Genomic DNA, 24,186 nt, shown 5'->3' with positions numbered 1-24,186 from the left:
CAGCAAGTCCAACCTGTAGTGCCGAATAAAGTTGAGAAACTGGACCAAGTAGCAGCCTTACAGATCTGATCAGGCGTAGCACCGGCCCTTTCGGCCCAGGAAACTGCGGTTGACCTTGTAGAGTGAGCAGCGATCCCAGAAGGAGGAACTTCTCCTTTTGCTTGATAGGCTTCAGAAATTGGTTGTCTAAGCCATCTACCGAGCGTACTCTTAGAAGCTTTTTCCCCTTTACGGGAACCAGAGAATACCACAAAAAGAGCGTTTGATTTCCTGAACTCCTTGGTGACGGAAAGGAACTGTAACAGACACTCCTTTACATCCATGTATGGAAAGCTTCTTCTCCTGCATTAGCCGGAACTGAGGAAAATGTTGGTAGAATTATTTCTTGCGACCGATGGAAAGTTGAGGCCACTTTCGGTAGGAAGGCTGGATCCGTTGAAGGACCACTCGGTCTGGCAAAACTCTAGGAAGGGTTCCTTAATTGCTAGAGCTTGGAGCTCACTGATTCTCCTTGCTGATGTAATGGCAACTAAAAATTGTTTTGAGAACTAAACTTTTTAACGATGCACTCTGTAAAGGTTCAAACGGAGCTCCCCGTGAGACCTTGCAAAACAATAGATAAGTCCCCAACAGGGAAAACTTTGAGGGCTATTGGCCTATTTCGAGCCAGAGCCCTAAAAAATCTAGAAATTAAAGTTTCTTTGGATAAGATCTCTCAAGATAAACTGAGGAGCCGCTACCTGTGTTTTCAGGGTGCTGGCGGCTAGACCTTTCTCCATTCCTTCATGGAGAAATTCCAGAACTGAAATAGTACTCTTGATTTCGAAACTTTTGGAAGAACACCAAGAGTTAAATTTCTTCCATACCTTGAGGTAGATGGACCTAGTTACCTCTTTTCTACTTGATAGTAGAGTTTTAACTACTTTATCAGAAAGTCCTTTAGATTTTAGAAGGTCTTCTTCAGAAACCAAGCAGTTAGATGTAGCCTGCTTGCTTCCGGATGGCACACAGAGCCCTGTGTCAATAGATCCTTCCTGTATGGTAATCTCCAGGGAGGTTTGAGGCCAGGTTCAAAAGTGTTGCAAACCAAGGCCTTTTTGGCCAAAAAGGAGCGATCAGGAGCAAGTTGGTGTTCTCCTCCCTGAATTTCCTTAGGACCAGAGGATTAGTGGAAAGGGGGAAAGGCGTAACACAGCCGGTAATTCCATGGGTGTGCCAGGGCATCTATCCCCACTGCCTGAATCCATTCTGTGAATTGAAAAGAATTCCTGGACCTTCGCATTTTGTTGACTTGAAAATAGGTCCACTTGGGGATGTCCCCATTCCTCCGATATTATATCGAACACCTCCTGGTTCAGACTCCATTCTGCTTCCACCACTCTTTTTCTGCTTAGCAGATCTGCTAGGAGATTTTGTGATCCCTTCAGGTGGACTGCCGATAGGGAGGCCACATTTATTTCCGCCCATGACAGAAGTTGATTGGCTAAGTCCATGAGCCCTTGGCTCCTGGTTCCCCCTTGCTTTAAACATAGATCACTGCTGTCGTATTGTCTGACAGAATCTGTACATGATGTCCTTTGACCTCCTGTTGAAAAGCTATCAGACCCAAATGAATGGCTTTCAATTCTCGCCAGTTTGACGATTTTCTTGCCTCTATTTTTGACCACTTGCCTTGAGCGGTTTGACCCTCCAGGTGGGCTCCCCAACCCCAGGAGCTTGCGTCGGTTGTTAGACGCTTGTCCAGGGGAAAAAACCATGGGAGACCCTTCGTTAGATTGGAAGGGTCCCCTCCACCACCATAGTGCTCGTTTCACTTTCGTAGAAAGTCTGAAACGCTTCTCGAACGGCACCTGGTGTGACCAGACCTGCAAGATGTTTTTCTGAAGTGGTCTGGAATGCAGTCTTGCCCACTGGACTGCCGGAATTGTAGCTGTAAGAAGGCCGAGAAACTGACATAACTGTTCTGACTGGTACTGAAAGGTTCGTCTGGATCTGACCCACTGCTGAAAAGATTGTCTATCTTTTCCTGAGGCAGGAACACTTTTTGCACTACTGAGTTTAGGGTGTAGCCCAGAAACCTCATCTCCCGAGAGGGATCTAGATGCGATTTTTCTAAGTTCAAAATCCAACCTAGATTTTTGAGATGAGTCTGTGACGTTTGGAGGTTCGTCACAAGCTGATCCCTGGAATCTGCGAAGAATAATAGGTCGTCCAGGTATGCACGACCGAGATCCCCTCAGTTTTAGAGGCTCCAGGGCTTCCGCCATAATCTTTGTGAAAACTCTGGGGAAGATGACAGGCAAATGGTAGGGCCCTGAATTGGAGATGCCATACTGATGTTCCCAGATTGATGGCTAGGCGAAGGAACTTTTGGGAGGCTGGTGCTATTGGCACATGTAAATAGGCATCCCTTAGGTCCAGGATGCCATGAAGCAACCTGGAGACAACAGTTTTGTGATGGAGTAAATTGTGTCCATACGGAAGTGTTTGTACCGTATTGATCTGTTCAGGATCTTTAGATTCAGAATCAACCGGTATTTGCCTGAAGGTTTTTTTACAAGAAATATATGGGAATAAAACCCCCGACCCTCCTGCTGTTTCGGGACCTGGACAATGACTTCTTGTTGAATCAGATCCTGTAAAAGGTTCATCATGGCCGAAGCCTTTTCTTGGTCTCTTGGAAGGGCTGTAATGTAAAACCTGCCTTGGCGGACATTCCGAGAATTCCAGTTTGTAACCTTGTGAAATGATGTTCTTCACGAAAGGACTTGTGGATATTTGACTCCACTGAGGGAGAAAGGATGACAGTCTTCCCCCTACTGGAAGTAGTTACGTCATTTGTCTTTAGGGTTTTGATCTGGAGGAGATCTGAAGAGAACCCCACCTCTTCCCCTACCCTTTTGAGGAATCCAACGTTTTTTGTTGACATCTTCTCTATTTTTGTAGGGTTGTTGAACAGCACGAAAATTCTTTTTAAACGTCTGTTTCTTCTTGGCTGGAGAAAGCCTTCTTTTTATCGGCCGTTCTATCTAAGACTGTTTCCAGGTCTGGCCCAAAAAGAAAATCCCCTGAAAAAGGGATGCCACAAAGTTTAATCTTTGAGGCTGTATCCCCTGACCACGTTTTTAGCCAGACTGCACGCCTAGCTGAATTGACAAGTGCTGAGGATCTGGCTGCCATTTTAATTGATTCGGCTGATGCATCAGCCATGTATTTAATTGCATTAAGGATTAGAGGAAAGGAGTCTAAAAGGTCTTTCCTATGGGTGCCTGCTTCAATGTGGCCCTTCAGTTTCTCTACCCAGCATTCCAGGTTTCTTGCTACCACCGTGGAAGCCATGGCTGGTTTAAGGCTGGCGGATGCGGAGTCCCAAGCTTTTTTAAGGAGAGCATCTGCTCTTTTGTCCATCGCATCTTTCAAGACCCCCATGTCTTCAAAGGCCAGATCTGTCCTTCTAGAAACCTGTGAAAAGGCAGCATCCACTCTGGGTTTCTTATTCCAAACCTCAGTTTCTTTGTTTTCAAAGGGAAATCTTCTCTTAAGAGATTTAGGAAGGAAGGGACCTTTTTCCGGGTCTTTCCATTCTTTCTTAACTGTGTCAGATAACACTTTATGGACAGGAAAAACTCTATGTTTGGAGTCATCCATACCCTGGTACATTTTATCATGGACTGATAGTTGTACTCTTTCCTCCTGAATGTCAAGGGTAGTGTAGATTGCACCTAAAAGTTCATCCACATCCTCCAGGGATAATTTATATTTAGAGGTTCTGCCTGCATCCTCTTCTTCCTCTTCCTCAGAGTCTACAAGTGAGGGAAGAGTACTTGTCCCCTCATCCCCAGAGTCCACCACTACCGGCCTGGAGGTGGAAGCTCTTGGGCTTGCTGGTGGTTGCTGGGGCTCAGTATGGACCGCACTCTGCACTAGCATGGATTTCACTGAACTAAGTGAGTCCGAGAGTTCCTTGACAGATGAAAATAATTCTTTAATTTGTTGAGAAGATTCCTCTTCAACTAGGTCTTTAATACATGATCTACACATGGCTTTCTGCCAAGAGTCTCTCAAAGGGTTTTTACAGGAAGGACATTTCCTTTGGCTTGGTGGATTTGCTGGTTTAGATTTACTAGCAGTTTTCTCCTGAAACGAGAAATTAAACTGACTTAAATCAAAGCTCTCTTAGCTAAGCAAGGGAAACCACCACCGTGCTAATACCACCACCAGAGTGAAAAAAATGTCCCTTTAAGAAGAAAGATAGAACATAGCAACCACCAGAGTTTCTGCTAGATGGCCCAGCATAGGCTTCCATCAGAGCAGAGCAGGCTCCCATAAGGAGGAAAACAACCAAACACAATAGAAAGCCCATAAGGATAAGAATAAAGGCACCATTGTACCCCTCTTACCTGGGCCTGACCGGTGCTGACGGCGCCTGCATCCGCCATCGCTGTAACTCTTTCCTCCATTGCAGAGAGACAGCTGTAGAGGAAAACGCTGGGCTTTTGAATTTCCCGGGCTCCGCGTCATCAGTAGGAGCCGGAAACGGAAGCGCCGGTCAGAGAACCCGCCCTCCAGTCCCTGCGTTCCAGGCGCCAGGAGCCACGAGCGCCACGCCTCCACAGGAAACGCCGCGTCGCCGGCGTGACGTCACCCGCCAGACCGGGACCCGGAACCGACATGCAGGACATGTTTCTTGAAAGAAACGGTACCTGCCCGACCACCGGGGTCAAAACCTGCGGACTCCGGGCACCAGACGCAGCGTCCCCTATGGATCCTAAAGCTCCCGTGAGCAGGCGAGACCAGAGGACTCCGGAGCATCCCCCCTTAAAGGTACAGCGGAGGAGCTGGGATGGTTCAGTCCCCACCTTACAAAAAAGGTAAAACAATGAGGGAAAAGCCTGTCTCCAGCCTTGGAGAGAACGCAGCTCCCTGGCTCCAACCTGATGCTTCCACCATGGCGGAGGAAACACAATAACTGAAGCCATGGTGGAAGAGGAGGGATTTAAAGCCTGTGGGTGTTTCCTACAGAAGAGGCGGAGCTGCGCTCTCTCCAAGGTTGTCCTGAAAGGCGATTTGAGAAAATATGGCATCAGGATGCAGTGCGGGAAGAAGGAAAGTCGGCGGAGGCAGTGTGATGCTTTGGGCAATGTTGTGTTGGGAAACTTTGGATGCCTACCTAAAACATGTTGCAGACCAAAGACACCCCTTCATGTTAAAAGGAAGATATTGCATCCTACCACCCTGCAAGAAACGGTTTGAGGTGTTTACTTAGCCTGCAAAGTCTTTAGATCTTAATCCAATAGAGCATCTGTGGGATGTACTGGAAAAACAAGTCCAATCCATGGAAGCCCCACCATGCAACTTACAGGACTTAGGCCTCTTGCACACTGCAGCTTTTTTTACCAAGCTAAAATACAGCCCGTTAATTGTAATGTGCCTATGCACACAGGCGCCGTGCATTCTTCAATTTAAAGAAAAAAGAAAGACAAAAAAAAATCATAATTTTTGGTCAGTAATTTACGCTTCATGCGCACGTGCGTGCATTGTGCAAATGCCCATTAACATATTGTTAAAGATTAAGTTGCCCGCATGCCCGTGAAAATGCATAAATTTGTGAACGCGTATGCGTAAAAATATGAGCAAATACATAAAAAAATAAAAAAACAGGCTGAAAAAAGAGATGATCAAAGAGGAGTATTGTGTGCAAGAGGCCTTAAAGAATTTACTACTGCCCCATTGCATCACTTGTGCTGCTTTCACACTGGGGTGGGCATTGGCGGTACAACGTTGCTAGTTTTAGCGGCACTTTACCGACACTATTTGGCCGCTAGCGGGGCGCTTTTAACCCCCTGCTAGCGGTTGAAGGGTTAAATGTGCCCATGTATCGCTGAAGCGCTTTGCAGACAATTGCCAGCATTGCCCATCCATTTCAATAGGCAGGAGCGGTGTATACCCCAAAGATGCTGCTTGCAGGACTTTTAATGTCCTGCCAGCGCAGTGCACCCGTGTAAAAGCACTATGGCTTTCACACTGGGACTGCAGGGGAGGCATTTTTCAGGCGTTTTTTTTTTGCCCAAATCCACCTGAAAAACGCCTCAGTGTGAATGGGGTCTAAGCGATTCGTCTACCGGGAGAATTTTTGGACCATTGTCTTTTTTGTTATTATACGGATAGATAAACAGTATACACACCAAATCAGCACATCCACCAGATGCCCAATTGGATTGAGATCTGGAGAATTTAGAGGCCAAGTCAACACCTCAAACTCATTGTGTTCCTCAAACCATTCTTTAATTCCTCAGACCAGGCCACCGTTGTCTCCTGCTCTCGTGTTCATTGTCAGAGCTTTTGGCTGCAGACACGGGTCAGCATGGGCACCCTGACCCGTCTGTTGCTACACAACCCCATATGCAATAACCTGTGATGTACGGTGTTCTGACACCTTTCTATCGGAGCAAGCATTAACCATTTCAGCAATTTGAGCTACAATAGCTCTTTTATTCGTTTAGACCTTAAGAGCCAGCTTTTGCTCCCCACATGCAACAAGCCTTGGCCACCAATGCCAGTCACTAGTTTTCTTTTCTTGGAATACCTTTGATAGGTCTTGAGCACTGCAGACCAGAAATATGTCGGATCCAGCCATTACAATTTGGCCCTTGTTAAAGTTTCTCAAATCGTTATGCTTGCTTATATTTTCTGATTTCAACGTATCAGATGCCATTGTTACAAGATAATCAATGTTACCTGTCAGCGGTGATAGTATTATGGCTGATCGTGTGTGTACTTTTTATATATAAAGAGAGAGGGGAAAAAAAAAAAACATCCATCACCTAAGGATACTGGGGTGGGGGGGTTACATGGGTTGCTTACAATTTTGTTTGCCAGTGTCCAATTACCTGAAGTGCTTTGAAAAATTATTCATACCCCTTGAAATTTTCCACAGATTGTCATGTTACAACCAAAAACGCAAATATATTTTATTGGGATTTTATGTGATAGACCAACACAAAGTGACACAAATTTATAAAGTGGAAGGAAAATGATGAATGTTTTTTTTTTTTTTTTTTTCAAATAAATATGTGAAAAGTGTTGTGAGTATTTGTATTCAGCTTTCAGACAATACTTTGTAGAACCACCTTTCACTGCAATTGCAGCTGCAAGTCTTTTTGGGTATGTCTCTACTAGCTTTGCACATCTAGGAGAGTGAAAGTTTTGCCCATTCTTCTTTGCAAAATACCACAAGATCTCTTAGGTTGGATGGAGAGCGTCTGAGAACAGCCATTTTCAAGTCTTGCCACAGATTCTCAACTGGATTTAGGTCTGGACTTTGACTGGGCCATTCTAATACATGAATATGCTTTGATCTATACCACTCCATTGTATCTCTGGCTGTATGTTTAGGGTAGTTGTCCTGCTAAAAGGTGAACCTCTGCCCCAGTCTCAAGTCTTTTGCAGACCAACAGGTTTTCTTCCAAGATTGCCCTGTAATTTGGCTCCATCCATCTGCCCATCAACTGACCAGCTTCCCTGCTGAGGAAAAGCATCCCCACAACATGATGCTGCCACCACCATATTCCACAGGGCTGATGTGCAGTGTTAAATTTCTGCTAAACAACGCATTTTTCTTTTTAGGCCAAAAAGTTAAAATTTTGGTCTCATCTGACTAGAGAACCTTCTTTCACATTTGCCTTGTCCCCCACATGGCTCCTCACAAACTGCAAATAGGACTTCTTATGGCTTTCTTCTCGCCACTCTTTCATAAAGGTCAGATTTGTGTAGTTCACGACTAATAGTTGTCCTGTGGACAGATTCTCCTACCTGAGCTGTGGATCTCTGCAGCTACTCCAGAGTTACCATGGGCCTCTTGGCTGCTTCTCCGATTAATGCTCTCCTTGCGTGCCTGGCAGTTTAAGAGGTCGGCCATGTCTTGGTAGGTTTGCAATTGTGCCATACTGTTTGCATTTTCAGATAATGGATTGAACAGCGCTCCGTGAGATGTATAAAGCTTGGGATATTTTTTATTTTATTTTTCATAATCTAACCCCCCTTTAAAACTTCTCCACAATTTTATCCCTGACCTGTCTGGTGTGTTTCTTAGCCTTCGTGATGCCATTTGTTTACCAAGGTTCTTTTACAAACCTCCAAGACCGGGTTCACACTGGATCTTACTTTGCCCTGCGACTTAAAGTCAGACACGCATCCGACTTCAATGAACGGGGATCCGACTTGGATCTCTGCCAATACCAGGCACTGTGTTTGGTATGAATCTTGAGGGGGAACACAAAGCCAAATTTAAAATAAAAAAACGGCATGGGTTCCCCCTCCAACAGCATACCAGGCCCTTGGGTCTGGTATTGATTTTAAGGGGAACCCCCTACGCTGAAAAAACTGTGTGGGGGTCCCCCCAAAATCCACACCAGACCCATATACGAGCACGCAGCCCAACCGGTCAGGAAAGGAGATGGGGACAAGTGAGCAGGAGAGCTTTAGGGAGGGTGCTTTAAGGCAGGGGGGGGGGGCTGTGCCCCCCCACCCCAAAGCATCCTGTCCCCATGTTGATAAGAACAAGGGCCTCTTCCCGACAACCCTGGCCGTTGGTTGTCGGGGTCTGCGGGCGGGAGGCTTATCGGAATCCAGAAGCCCCCCTTTAATAAGAGAGTTTGTCGCACCAGCTGTATTTATACCGAGATTAAATTACACACATGTGGGCTCTCTACTAATTAGGTCGCTTCTCAAGGCAATTGTTTGACTAGATTTTAGTTCGGGGTATCAGACTAAGGCCAGGTTTACACAGACTGTGGGTTAAAAATTGTGCGAGTTCAGCTGAACACGATTTCAAACTGACAATACAGTCTGACTTCGGGGGCAATTTGACAAAAATCTGTGCGGGTTCATGCACAGATATCTATTCAAATCACCCCCAAAGTCACCAAAAGTAGTACAGGAACTACTTCTGGGAATCGGTGCGGCATCGATTTCAGATGGTGCTATTGCCGGCAATAGCCACCCATTTGCAAATGCGGTTTGAAGTGTCAAATCGCATGCCAAATCGGCTCAATGTGAGTGGAGCTGTATACAAATGCATGCCACACTTTTCAGATATTTGGTTGCTGACCTTTAGACCAAAAAATACTAGTTACCTACAGTCTGACTTCAAAACTTGGAGTGACACAGGATACAACGCCAATAGCAACTGTAGTCAATCTTGCTGCAAACATTCACATCTATTGGCATATGCCTTTCTGTAGCAAAGGTGATCTGGGTACTGAATTTCTCCCCCCCCTCCAATTCTGTTCCACGCATGTACCCCATGGCCTGGTCAGTTAATCAGTCTTGGAATTTCAGTCCTTGAGATCATTTGTGATATATAAATATTTAGCAGACTTGTTTTACCTGCCTGGTTCTCTCTTCTTGGAAAATAATTCTTCTTTAAAAATAGAAAGAAAAAAAATAGGCAAATAATCATTTATTCATGCTATGTTTGCTCTTTAAAGCAGGTTTAAAAAAAGGGCTGGTTCACACCAGAATGCAGTATATAAAGGCATAATTTCCGCACGCCCTGCAGGTCAGCATGCTGATCTTGTGAACTGCGTTTGTGGGCACCAAAAATTGCGTTGTACTGCAGTATTATGCAGCGCGTTTTGAAAAAGTAGTGCAATTTGTAGACCATTCCAACGAATAGGCTGTGAAAATGCACAACATGGAGGTCATGTGAGAACCTGTGTTCCTGTGAAATCCCAGAGTGAACAGGCCCTAAAAGCTTTTGTGGGTTGCAAAGGCAGAAAATAAACTGGGTCCTAAAGGTGGTTATCATTCTACACGTTTTCCACGTTTTCCAGCCTGGTTAAACCTCACTTCTTTGTTGCTCTTGTGTGTTAACTTCTGATAAATTGAAATGTTTAAATCTGATTTATTCTACCCAGTAGTTCCAGTGATGATCCTCCATACCTGTAGAGCATTTTATATGAAAGGGGGTTTAAGTTTTCTTCTCAGAACTTTTATTTTTAATTTGACAGAAAAGAATAATAAAACAGAAAGGCAATGAACGGCAAGTAGACACACACACACACACGCAAATAAAGATACTTACCTGAAAAGGCAGGTCAATAGAATTGCTCCCAATTTGATTGACGTTTGGCAGAGACCCTCCATAGTACTGCCCACGGCTTTGTCCCAACTGCAAATATTGGGTCTTCTGTAGCTGTAACTAAAATTGACATTCATCACTAAAGGTGCAGTGAGCATTTAAATCAAATGCTATAATTCACTGACCCAAATTGTATTTTCTCAAAATGTACTTTTACCCAATCCTGATGAGACTTAAAAGAAAGCTACTGATATTATCAAAAAGGTGAAGATTTAAATGGCTCTTTGGATTTATAAGATTTTATAAGTATTTTCTATGCCCAACTTATATGCTGGTGCTTTCCCGCACCCAGGAAGCGTTCTGTACAGCCTGCCATACAAGTGAATGCTGTACGCAGCCATACACTTCTTTGTGTTAATGTTTACCTACACGTGTGTCCGAGGCATGTCCCAAACATGAAACTTCAGCATTCTGTAAAAATACGTCTTGTGGATTAATGCCAATGGAAAGGAGCACTGGCATTAATTGTATGGCAAGCTGTGCGTGGTACAGGTGGCTTTCTGGTTGTGGGAATGTGGCAGAAAAATCTCACTGTGCATGAACTCTGTGGTTATAAATAAAACAGGAGCAAAAAATGTTTATTATATATATATATATATATATATATATATATATATATATATATATATATATATATATATATATATATATATATATATATATATATATATATATATATATTCCCCTTGTCATGTATATACCAAATGCTCAGAATTTTATATTTGTATTTCACATCAGGGAAACCATATGCAACATAACTTTTAATCAATGGACGTTTATTGTCTTTGTGTTATTACCAGGCTACAAAGAATGAATAAGCTGACAAAAAAAAAAAAAAGGAAACATAAAAATGATCTATGGCTAATTACAGATATTGCACCTTGTGAAGGCAAGGTGAACATGAAAAACAACTTAGACAAAACAGTGGGGATATTTCAGTGTTAGTCAATAATGAGTTTGTGTGATGTGGTCAAAGTTTATTTTATATATTTTTTTATTGTCATTTATCAAACACTATGCTCTTGAAATAGTTTATCACTATTTGTGCAAATCAGATGTAATCTAGATTTTTAAAGAAACCATTACATAGAAAATTAACATTTATACATACAAAGGCATAATCCTTTCCTGGTAAAAAGAAATTGAAGCTATGTAGAAAGTTGGTTCTCTCTTATATTCATCTGGTGATCCAGCTAGAACGTATGTTTTTCAAAATAACAAGCTATCTAGCAAAATGTATCAGTTACAGATATGAGATAAACCATATAAAAGTGAAAAAAATAAATACAAATACGGCAGCTGTTGACTTTTAATATTAGGACACTTACCTGTCAAGGGTGCCCGCCATGTCCTCACCCGAAGCCGACCTGTTCCTCGGCTCCCAGGTGCAGGCACTGCCATCTTCAGTAAGGGAATCAGGAAATAAAGCCTTGCAGCTTCACAGCCTGCTTCCCTACTGCGCATGCGCGAGTCATGTTGCGCGTCCTGACTGGTCCCTGCTGGTCTTCTGGGACCTGTGTGTGTCGGACACGGAGAAGATCACTGCAGAATCTGCAGTGGTCTATCGGCAGACGTAGGAGCAAATACCTGGGTTGGACAGGTATCTGCTCCCCTCTTTTCCCTGAATAGTGTTAATACATATAACACTACAACCCCCCCCCCCACAAGACCGACAATGCTGCTGCCCAAAGATGTCCACTGTGCTCCAGAGTGGGGGCACTTTAAGGAGATCTGTTCCTGGCCAGATTACCAGGTGAAAACAGAGGAAAAACAAGCTTAAAGAGGAAGTAAACCCTCTGCAAAAAAAAAAAAAAAACACCCTGCAAGACAAAGGCATAACGAGCTAGTATGTATACTAGCTCATGAATTACTTACCTGAGATCGAAGCCCCCGCAGCAGTCCTCATTCCCCTCTCCCGGATTGACTTACGGGTATCGCGGCTCGGGCGCTGCGATTTGCCGGAGCAGCGATCACGTCGCTCACGCATGCCGCCAGTCACGGCACATCCTCCTTTAGAAAAAGGCACAACCGCCGTTTCTAAAGTGCACCGAAGACATCGGCGCAAGTCCCTAGTGTAAATATCTCCTAAACCGTATAATATCTAGGCTTATCTGTAGGTAAAAGTGGTCTGTAAGGGTTTACAACCACTTTAAGAAAAGAAAACGGATGCAGCCACCACATCTAATGATCAATGAGCTGCAATATAATACATTTTTGGTTTAATACCGCAATACAGTTTTGACACTTTCCTATCTGCAGATTGGCTGGACAACGAAGGAGCAGCTGCACACAGATAAGGCCCTTCCTCATTTGGTCTCCTTACAATCACAAGTTCCATATCGACACATCCTTTCTCCCATTCTACTGCGCAATGTATTAGAGGCTGATATCAGAAAAGATCTGGGTACTTTTCTTAAAGCGGAGTTCTGCCAAAAAAATAAAAAATTCAAGTCAGCAGCTACAAAATACTGCAGCTGCTGACTTTTAATATATGGACACTTACCCTTCAGCGGCGCACAGCTCCATTAGGAAGTGGGAGCTGGATGCCTCCAAAAAGAGGGGTTCCACCCCCCTCAAAAAAAGACATGCCAAATGCGGCATGTCAGGGGGTCCACATGACTTAAAGCAGAAGTTTCATTTTTGGGTGGAACTCCGCTTTAAAACAAGTGTCACATAGATGGACAAAAGTATAAAGGAAAAATTGTTTTCTTGCCCAAGGCCCATTCACACCAGAACATAGAGCAGGAAACCAGTATTCCATGCAGGTCCCCAGCCCTGAGGCCAAAATGCACTGCAGTTGTGATCAATGTTAACCACTTGCTGACCAGCTCATGCCTATATATGAGCAAAGTAGTTGTTTGTTCCTGCGAATCGCCGTATGAATACGTCTGTAACTTTAAGGGCGATAGCAGGGCCGCACGCCTGCTGCATGTCAGGGAACCTGATTCTCGCGGATGGCGGGCAAATCCCTGTTCTGTCAGGAGAGGAGACACACATCGTTTGTGCCTACCAAGTAGGAACGACGATCGGTCTCCTCCCCCAGTCAGTCATATCCCCTCACACAGGGTTGACAAATTTGTTTGGAATCTAGGAGCCAGGTAGAAAAGTTAGGAGCCAGAAAACGTGCCCGTCCCGACGAGCTTGCGCGCAGAAGCGAACACATACGTGAGCAGCGCCCGCATATGTAAACGGTGTTCAAACCACACATGTGAGATATCGCCGCGATTGGTAGAGAGAGCAATAATTCTAGCTCTAGACCTCCTCTAACTCAAAACATGCAACCTATAGATTTTTTTAAACGTCGCCTATGAAGATTTTAAAAGGTAAAAGTTTGTCGGCATTCCACGAGCGGACGCAATTTTGAAGCGTGACATGTTGGGTATGAATTTACTCGGCGTAACATGATCTTTCATAATATAAAAAAAAAAATGGGGATAACTTTACTGTTGTCTTATTTTTTATTAAAAAAAGTGTATTTTTTTCACAAAAAAAAGTGTGCTTGTAAGTCCACTGCGCAAATACGGCGTGACAGAAAGTATTGCAACGATCTCCATTTTATTCTCTAGGGTGTTAGGATAAAAAATATATATAATGTTTGGGGGTTCTAATTAGAGGGAAGAAGATGGCAGTGAAAATAGTGAAAAATAACATTAGAATTGCTGTTTAACTTGTAATGCTTAACTTGTAATACCAACGGCCACCAACAGATGGCGCCAGCTTGCACATATGGTGGTAATAACTTGTAATACCAACGGCTCACCACCAGCTCACAACAAAAAAAATAATTTGCCCCCCTTCCAAGCCAAGTCACCAGGACCCTATCTCTAGTCACCTGGCGCCCGGGATTTGTCGAACCCTGCCCTCACAGTTAGAAACACACTTAACCCCTTGTTCACCCCCTAGTGTTAACCCCTTCCCTGCCAGTAACATTTACACAGTAATTGGTGCATTTTTATGGCACTGATCGCTGTATGAATGTCAATGGTCCCATAAATGTGTCAAAAGTGTCCGATCTGCACACCGCAATGTTGCAATCCCGATAAGATAAAATAAAAAGCAGATTACCGCCATTTCTAGTAAAACAATATTTCGTGAATGCCCATGTGTCGTTAAAGGAGTTGTAAATAAAAAAATGTTTTAGCTGAAATGACTGTTTACAGGGTATAGAGACATAATAGTTAACCGATTCCTTTTAAAAATGATTAAAAATAGATAAAAATCAATCATATAATGTACCTGTAGTTTCTAGTTTCGTTTTTGCATGTTGTTTCCTGCCTCTGCTGTACAGAGCCACAGAGCCAATACAGGGCAGTGATGTTTTGGAAAACGAAACTGATTGGTGCTGAGGGGTTTTAGACACAGTAATCACACCTCCTTGATTAGTGACTACAGAGAGAAAGCTCCCAGTACTGTGGTCATCAGGAAACAGACAACCAGGAAGTGTGGAGATCAGAGAAGAATTACAGCAACTTGGGAGCAAAAACTAACAATGAGGACATGAAAACAGCACTGCATTAAGGTAAAGGAAGCTATTAAGATAAAAAAAAAAAAAAATCCTTTACAAACCCTTTAACTATTAAGGACCGCCTCCTGCACATATACGTTGGCAGAATGGCACGGCTGGGCACATGCACGTACAGGTACGTTCTGTGCTATTGTCCAGCGTGCGAAGCTCCGTGACCGGGACCCGATGGCCGCTGGAGTCCCGCGATCATTTCCCGGAGCTGAAGAGCGGGGAGAGCTGTATGTAAACACAGCTTCCCCATTCTTCACTGTGGCATCGATCGTGTGATCCCTTTTTATAGGGATTCACAATCGACGTCGGCACACCTACAGCCACACCCCCCTACTGTTGTAAACACACATGAGGTCACACATAACCCCCCTTCAGCGCCCCCTTGTGGTTAACTCCCAAACTGCAACTGTCATTTTCACAGTAAACAATGCATTTTAAATGCATTTTTTGCTGTGAGAAATGACAATGGTCCCAAAAATGTATCAAAAGTGTCCGCCAAAATGTTGCAGTCACAAAAAAAAAAAAAAAATTGCTGATCGCCGCCATTAGTAGTAAAAAATAAATTTATATAAGTATATATAATAAAAATGCAATAAAACTATCCCCCATTTTGTAAACGCTATAAATTTTGCGCAAACCAACCGATAAGCGCTTATTGCGATTTTTTTACCAAAAATAGGTAGAAGAATACGTATCGGCCTAAACTGAGGGGAAAAAAACGTTTTTCATATATATTTTTGAGGATATTTATTATAGCAAAAAGTAAAAAATATTGATTTTTTTTCAAAATTGTAGCTCTATTTTTGTTTATAGCGCAAAAAATAAAAACCGCAGAGGTGATCAAATACCACCAAAAGAAAGCTCTATTTGTGGGGAAAAAAAAGGATGCCAATTTTGTTTTGGGAGCCACGTCACACGACCGCGCACTTGTCTGTTAAAGCGACGCAGTGCCGAATTGCAAAATCTAGGCCGGGTCCTTTAGCTGCATTTTGGTCCGGGTCTTAGGTGGTTAAATTCCCTTACACAAAGAAAAAAAAAATCCCTATGCTAGGGTCGCCAGTATGGTATTTGTATATTGATATCACATCCCTTCTTAAGCGTTTCCTCTCCAGAGAGAATAAATTCAGTGCTCCTAACCTTTCCCCATAGCCGAGATCCTTCAGCCCCTTATTACTTAGCTTGAAGTGTCTTGGCATTGCATGCCATTGCTGAGCCTATCATCTACTAGGACCCCCAGGTCCTTTTCCATCCTGGATGCCCCCAGAGGTTCTCCCCCTAGCAATTAACTTGCATTTATATTTTTGGTCCCCAAATTCATTACCTTGCATTTTTCCAACATAAAAACTAATTTGCCATGCAGATTCCCACCCCATTAATTTGCTTAGGTCTTTTTGCAAGGTTTCCACATCGTGCAGAGAAACTATTGCCCTGCTTAACTTTGTATCGTTCCCAAATACAGAGATTGAGCTGTTTATCCCATCCTCCAGATCATTTATGAATAAATTAAAACAAAATTTGTCCCAGAACCCTGGGGGACACCGCCTTCCACACCAGACCATTCCGAGGACTCCCCATTTATCACTACCCTCTAAACTCACACTTGTAGCCAGTTTTCAATCCATGTACTCAACCTATGGTCCATGCCAACGGATCTTAGGTTGTACAGTAAACGTCTAAGGGGAACTGTATTGCAAACTTGTGCAAAAAGGGGATTTTTGATACAGCTTACCTGTAAAATCCTTTTCTTGGAGTACATCACGGGACACAGAGCAGCATATTCATTACTATGTGGGTTATATGGAGTACCTTCAGGTGTTGACACTGGCAATCTCAAACAGGAAATGCCCCTCCCTATATAACCCCCTCCCATAGGAGGAGTACCTCAGTTTTGTAGCAAGCAGTATGCCTCCCAAAATGGTCCTCAAAAAGAGGGGTGGGAGCTCTGTGTCCCGTGATGTACTCCAAGAAAAGGATTTTACAGGTAAGCTGTATCAAAAATCCCCTTTTCTTTATCGTACATCACGGGACACAGAGCAGCATATTCATTACTATGTGGGATGTCCCAAAGCAATGCTCACAATGAGGGGAGGGAGAACATCTCCAAGACAAAAGGATTTAATTTAGAGAAATACTCAAATCATAATAAATCCAACTTAGTTGAGAAAAATAATCTTAAATTTTAAATTTAACTCAAAAAAGAGGAGCCCCCGGAATCCGAGGGTCTCAAACTGCAGCCTGCAGCACTGCCTGCCCAAAGGCTGTATCAGTATTCCTTCTTACGTCCAACTGGTAGAATCTTGTAAACGTGTGGACAGAAGACCAGGTTGCCGCCTTGCAAACTTGAGCCATAGAGATCTGGTGATGTGCTGCCCAGGAGGCGCCCATGGCCCTAGTAGAATGAGCCTTTAATGATACTGGAGGAGGCAACCCTTTCAAGCCGTAGGCCTGAGTGATTAATTGCTTAATCCACCTAGAAATGGTGGACTTTGCAGCTGCCTGCCCCTTCTTGGGCCCATCCGGTAATATGAACAGCACATCTGTTTTCCGGATCTTCTTTGTAGCTTTAAGATAGGCCTTCATGGCCCTGACGATATCCAAGGTATGCAGCAACCCTTCCTTTCTGGAAGTAGGTTTAGGGAAGAAGGATGGTAATACCAAATCCTGGTTCAAATGAAAACTGGATATAACCTTCGGTAGGAAGGAAGGATGAGGGCGGAGAACGACCCTGTCCTTGTGAAAAATAAGATATGGTTCCTTACAGGATAAGGCCGCCAGTTCCGATACTCTTCTTGCGGAAACTATGGCGACCAAAAATACTAACTTCCTTGTCAGTAAAACCAAAGGAATTTCAGCCAACGGCTCAAACGGTTGTTTCTGTAAACTTGACAGAACAAGGTTTAAATCCCACGGGCAAAGAGGGGATTTAACTGGAGGTTTAATACGTAAGACCCCTTGAAGGAAGGTCTTAACCAGCGAGTGGGTGGCCAGCGGCCGCTGAAACCACACTGACAGAGCAGAAATCTGTCCTTTGATTGTGCTTAATGCCAATCCTTTATCCACTCCTAGCTGGAGAAAACTTAAAACTCTATCAATGGTGAATTTGCGAGAAAGCCATCGCTTGGACTCACACCAGCCTACATAGGCCTTCCAGACCCTGTAATAAATCACCCTAGAGACCGGTTTCCTGGCTCTGATTAGGGTAGAGATTACTTTCTGAGACAGACCTCTACCCCTGAGAATCAGGGATTCAGCTTCCAGGCCGTCAAATTTAGATGCCGTAAGGCAGGGTGGAGGATCGGACCTTGCGATAGCAGGTCTGGCCGTAGAGGAAGAGTCCAAGGGTCTCCCACTACCATCCTTAAGATTAGTGAGTACCATGCCCTTCTGGGCCATGCTGGAGCTACCAGGATGACTGGTATGTGCTCCACCCGGATCCTGCGCAGCAGGCGGGGTAGTAACTGGAGCGTGGGAAACGCATAAAGAAGTTTGAACTGATGCCAAGGGCAAACCAGAGCATCGGTTCCGCAGGCCATCGGATCCCTTGAGCGGGACATGAACCTGTCTAGCTTCTTGTTGAGTCTCGATGCCATGATATCCACGTCCGGCACTCCCCATCTTTGGCAGAGTGCTTGAAAGGTTTGTGGATGCAGAGACCATTCCCCCGGCAATAGAGTCTGGCGGCTTAAGAAGTCCGCCTGAAAGTTGTCCACTCCGGGAATGAATATTGCCGATATGCAGGGCACATGAGCCTCTGCCCCTAGGAGAATCAAGCTCACTTCTCTCTGAGCGGCCTGACTCCTGGTTCCCCCTTGGTGATTTATGTATGCCACTGCCGTGGCATTGTCTGATTGAACTCTCACCGGGAACCCCTGCAATTTCGACGTCCAAGCCCTGAGGGCTAGTCGAACCGCTCTGAGCTCCAAGATGTTGATGGGTAAAAGCTTCTCTGGCCTTGCCCAAATACCTTGGCGAGTGGAACCATCCACAATCGCTCCCCAGCCCGTCAGGCTGGCGTCTGTGGTCACTATCTTCCAAGCCACTGGGTTGAAAGACTTTCCCTTCAGTAGATTCTGAGGGTCTAACCACCAACACAGACTTTGCCGGACTCTTGATGAGAGTGGCAACGGGATATCCAAGGCCTGTGGCCTTCTGCTCCATGCTGACAGGATGGCTGCCTGCAGGATGCGAGTGTGGCTCTGGGCGTATGGCACCGCCTCGAATGTAGCCCCCATCTTGCCTAGTAGTCTCATACATAGGCGAATAGTCGGTTCTTTCTTGCTTAGAACCAGTAGGATTAATTCCTTGATGGCTTTGACCTTCCTCAGAGGTAGGAACACCCTTTGTTGTTCTGTGTCTAATCTCATGCCGAGATATTCCAACTGCCTTGTGGGCTGGAATGCTGACTTTTCTCGATTTAGGACCCAGCCGAACCTCTCGAGGTATTGGACCGTGAGGGCCACTGCTCGCTCCAAGCCGGGAGACGAGTGGTCTATGACTAGGAGGTCGTCCAGGTATGCTAGGATCGTGACCCCTTGGATCCTTAGCTTGGCTAGGATTGGAGCTAGAACCTTCGTGAACACCCGGGGGGCCGTAGCCTCCATTAGGTTGGAGTAGAAACCCAGCCCCTGTTCCAGGACTGGTACCTCTACTATTACTCCCTGGGAAAGTAGATGATCTAGAGCCGATCTTAATGCGGCTCCTTTCTCCAGATCGTTTGGAATCCTCGACTCCTGGAAATGAGGAGGAGGAAACCTTAGGAACTCTAGCTTGTAGCCTGTGGCCACGGAAGACCGTACCCACTCGTCGGGAATGCTGGCTTCCCAAATCTCCGAAAAGAGTCGCAGCCTTCCCCCCACCTTCGTGGGTGGGGGCGCCCCTTCATGAGGTAGACTTGGGGGCTGGTTTTGCTGGCTTGCGAAACCACTGCCTCTTGCCTCTAACAGCCTGTCCTTCTGATCTGCTGTTGAAGCCGAAGTTTGCTCTTGCAGGAGGCCGTCGATACTGCTTGGCATTAGAGGGCCCCTGCCCAGGGGAGGACTGTCGTTTAAACGCAGGCCCCTGAACCTTCTTCTTAGTTGGCAAGAGTGTACTCTTGCCGCTTGAAATGGTCTGAATGTATTTATCTAGGTCCTCTCCGAAGAGCCGTCCTCCATGGAAGGGGAACCCTACCAGGAGCTTCTTGCATGGGGGCTCAGCCTCCCAGCTTTTCAACCATAAGAGTCTTCTCATATGGATAAGGGATAACGATAAACGTGACGCTTGCTGGATGGAATCCTTGATTGCGTCTACCGTAAAACATATGGCCTTAGGGACATCCGAAAATTCTTCTGCCTGCTCGGCAGGAATAAGTTCAAGCATTTGCTTAAATTGATCTGATAAAGCTTGAGCGACTCCAATCGCAGCCACGGCTGGCTGTACTACTGCCCCTGCAGAAGTGAAGGAGTTCTTAAGTAGTGCTTCCAAGCGCTTATCAACTGGATCTTTGAAAACCTGTACGTTCTCTACAGGGCATGTTAACGATTTGTTAACACATGAGATGGCTGCGTCTACTGCAGGAGAAGCCCATCTCTTGGAAAACTTTTCTTCCATAGGATATAAGACAGAAAATTTCTTAGGTGGTAAGAACACCTTGTCTGGTTTGTTCCACTCTTGGAACAAGACTCCCTCCAATAGAGGATGGATCGGAAACACAGCACTGCTTTGAGGCGCCCTCAGTGAGCCCAAAGCTGAAATCGTCGATACCTGGAGATCTGGTACAGGCAGGTTGAATGCCTTATGGACCAAGTCCGTCAAGCCTTGAATCCACCAGCTCTCCCTCAGGGAGACTGCCCCAGACTCCTCTGTATCCGGATCTTCGATCCCTGAACCTACTTGGTCTTTGTCCAAGAGGTCGTCCAATTCCCCAGAGGAAAGGACCTCCTCTTCCGAGGGTCCGCGCACGGGTGACGGAGATCTATTCCGCTTACTACCCCGCATAGCTGCGGCTATCATTTCTCCCATGCTTCTCCGCCTCATTTAAAGAGGTGAGCAACACCTCCTCCGTGACCATCTTAGGGTTGGGTTGACACGCGTCAGCTCCAGCCCCAGATCCCGATGGCCCAAAGGCTCCCTGTGGGGAAAGCAGCGGCATAGCTCTGTCCGAGACCTCAGACTCTGTGGGGGAATCCCCACCTTTTGTACCCTCTGGCTTGTTCTTTGATGCCATGGTACAATACCGAGGCACACCTGCTACTTATTGGTACCTGGGACTTATAAATAGTTAAATGCCCAAACACCTGTTTGGGGAATAAAAAATGTTTCCTCTACCCCAGATGACACTTTTTTTTTTTTTTTTTTCCAAAGAAAAAAACTTTTCTTTTTTTTTTTCAATCTAGGCAAGAAAAAACATTCTATCCCCCTGAGTAGTATTGCCAAAGAAAAGACTATGAGATGGAAAAGAAAAAACAGCCTATTCCTAGGCTAAACCACAATCTTCTGAAGACTGTAGTATTCTTTCTGGCCACTGTGTGTCCTCAGCGCCCCGTGCTTCACTCCAGTCCTTCCTCCCTCAAGCCAAAGTATTGAATGAGCTGTGGCACTAAGGAAGGGCCGCCCCTTCCTTAAACCACTGACCCGCCCTTCCCCCCCAGCTAAAACGGCGCCAAATGCGCCTATAACACGTGCACGCGCACCGCGCGCGCGCCCGCCGACGGGGGGGGGGGTTGGGAGGAAGGGCCTCTCTGTTCCTGCAGCCGCAGGCCTGGAACACACGAGGAGGTCAGCGTTTTTTGCCTGCCTTGCAGGCATGAGGAAGAGGACTGGATAGAGCATCGCCTGGAGGCTTGCAGGTAAGCATAGCTCTCTGAACACACATACATTTGTACACAAAAGGCCCCACTCACAGCTTTTCCAACACTACCAGGGAGGTCACTTTTTATGGGGAATGATAACATATAGAGCCATCCTATCTTCATGATATGTGACTGGTTTGCCAGATGCAATGCATAACCTTAGGCATGTCCCCTGTGACCTCCCAGAAAAAACTTGCTAAGAGCCAAGTTCCGCAAGTTTTTCCCCTTACTTACCTGCTCCATGCCGCAGGACTTTGCCAAGCAAGAGGCCCAATCTTCCCCCATCTCCGTGGGGATGTCTAGACCTTCAGGCCCTGGGAACCTTCTTCTTCCATGAAGGATCCACTGTCCTGGACCCATACAGCACCCTGGCAAACAGAAAACATTAGGCGCCCAAAGGTTTTCTAAGTTCTGGGCCCAGGGTCCAGCTCTCTTAAAAAGAAAGCATTATGGGCTATACCCCAAGGGTTTGGGGTCCGGTTACTGACCACTTTAGCGCTCAGGCTTTTTTGGACAGAACCGGTAGCTCACCTAATCCCAAGGATGCGGAGGCAAGCTAAACCATGACTAACACCTAAGACACTGGCGTAAAAACTGAGGTACTCCTCCTATGGGAGGGGGTTATATAGGGAGGGGCATTTCCTGTTTGAGATTGCCAGTGTCAACACCTGAAGGTACTCCATATAACCCACATAGTAATGAATATGCTGCTCTGTGTCCCGTGATGTACGATAAAGAAATCCAGATACACCACCTCTATGGGCCTTCCTTTATCTAGATGACAGCTCACCTCTCTTCATAGAGCGTTAATAGATTGGTTTTGCAAGAACGATTCTTCATCAATCCATGCGGATTACTGCTAATGATACAGTTTATATTACTAAAATCGTGTATATATTTTTCTACCAGCCACTCCAATAGCTTGCAGACTATTGATGTTAGGCTAACTGGCCTGTAGTTCCAGGGGATAAATCTCTGCCCTTTTTTAAATATGTAAAACGAACATGTATTCGTTTACATCCACGCGCCCATATACATACAGTGTGGTGCAGTCTGGATCAGGTTGAAAAGCCTACAGATCCGGACTGAACATCTATGTGAAAGGGTCCTAAAATGTAACTCCAGGCGAAAAGCTGTTTTACCTTCCAAAGGGTTTGGCTTTCTGTCAACTCAGTTTTGAAATTAAACACAACTCTGTCACATCCAATTGAGGTTCTATAACACCTATATAGGTCTTCTACCCACACCCACCCGGTGACTGAGATTGCTGCTTTTCCCTTTCCCTAGTCTAAGCTGGGCTGTACAGGTACAACAAAATGCTGATATCAAGTTAAACTCAGGTAAGTGCACTGCTTGCATTAAAAAATATATACTTTAAATTGTGTATTAAAAAAAATACAGGAGATTTGTCTCATTTCTGCCTGCATTTTAGATTTAAAATATACAGAGTATACCGCCTACGTTTTCTTGCCCCGACCTATATAGTATGTACATTCCAGTCTAGTTTACACAGGCTGGGTTTACTCATATGCAAATTGGATGTGGGTTTCCACGTATCCAAATCACATGACAGGAGACTAAGCGGCTCTCAAAGGTTCGGGGCGGCCACTGAGCGGATTCAAAAAAAGGTCCCGTGTGCGTTTGGGTCTGGTTTCAGGTGCGGATTCAGGCAAAAATTTGGACCTGAATCACACCTGAACCAGTGAACACGCACCAGACCCCAGACACTAACCCGCAGCTGCACATATGTGAACCTGGCTCTAAACATTGACCAGAAGTTAAGCTGGCAATACACTAAAGAACCAGATGAAATCTGCTCAAATTGGGTCCCTGTTGACGTCTTGCTACTCAACATTCTTAGACTGTAATAAAATACAATCAAAGAAGCTCTGCATAAAATTGTCAGCACAAAATCAGCTGCATCCTGTCAATTGCAGCAGCAGTTTAGGTATTTTGACAGCCGCAAGCTGTCAGAATACAATAACCAGCAATGCAGATATGTCAATTTATACCGTATAGCAGTCTGAATGAAAAAAAAAAAATAATAATAATTCAGTGAGGGAATCCTGTGGGAGAGTCAGAACATGGATACAACAAGTCTAGAGGTAAAAAGTGGCATAGTTAACCATGCCACTTTATTGGGCATTTGAGTGTAAATATCAGGGAGTTCAAGAGCCACTATGAATAAGGCAGAAAAAGGATCCTACAGTGGTAAAATGGAAGGGATTTATCTTTTAGGACATATAAATGGGAAAACTTAAAAAGCAGGACAGAAGGGATAAAAAAAAAAAAAAAAGGAAGGTTTGATAGAAAGAATCTGCTCTGCCTTAGCTCAACAGAAACCAAGTCAACATTTATGTTAGCTATATAAAAAAAAAAAGCCTGCTCTGCCCTGCACAATACAGCACTTCATGCCAACCCTATCACAGGCAAAAAGTATTTGCATCACCTCAGACCGCAGTAACTCCCCTCAGACCGCAGTAACTCCCCCTAGTCATGTTCGCCACATCAAACACTAAAAGCACATGCTTTACCTTTACCAGACAGACACCTAGACAGACTTTCAAGGCAGTCACATAAAAAACCTACAGCTTTGCAAACTCAACCCTTGTTCACCGTGTCATAAAAAACAACCACACAAGGCCAACAGAGCCTTGATATAACCATAACCAGGTAACTGTAAATTATGCCACTCATTA

General features: G+C 44.9%; 1 protein-coding gene across 2 annotated transcripts in view; it reads right to left on the bottom strand.

The window, feature by feature from the left end:
• Positions 1-24,186, bottom strand: part of CRTC1 (CREB regulated transcription coactivator 1) — a 194,316-nt gene that overhangs the window by 154,588 nt on the left and 15,542 nt on the right. For both annotated transcript variants that reach the window (XM_040322959.1, XM_040322969.1), the window contains exon 2: positions 10,085-10,201. In XM_040322959.1, the coding sequence (XP_040178893.1) occupies positions 10,085-10,201 (117 nt within the window). The remainder of the gene's footprint in view (positions 1-10,084; positions 10,202-24,186) is intronic.

Source organism: Rana temporaria, chromosome 1, assembly GCF_905171775.1.
Source record: "Rana temporaria chromosome 1, aRanTem1.1, whole genome shotgun sequence".
NCBI lineage: Eukaryota > Metazoa > Chordata > Amphibia > Anura > Ranidae > Rana > Rana temporaria.
Note: the sequence above shows the minus strand (reverse complement) of the source record. Positions and strands in the feature narration are given on the sequence as shown.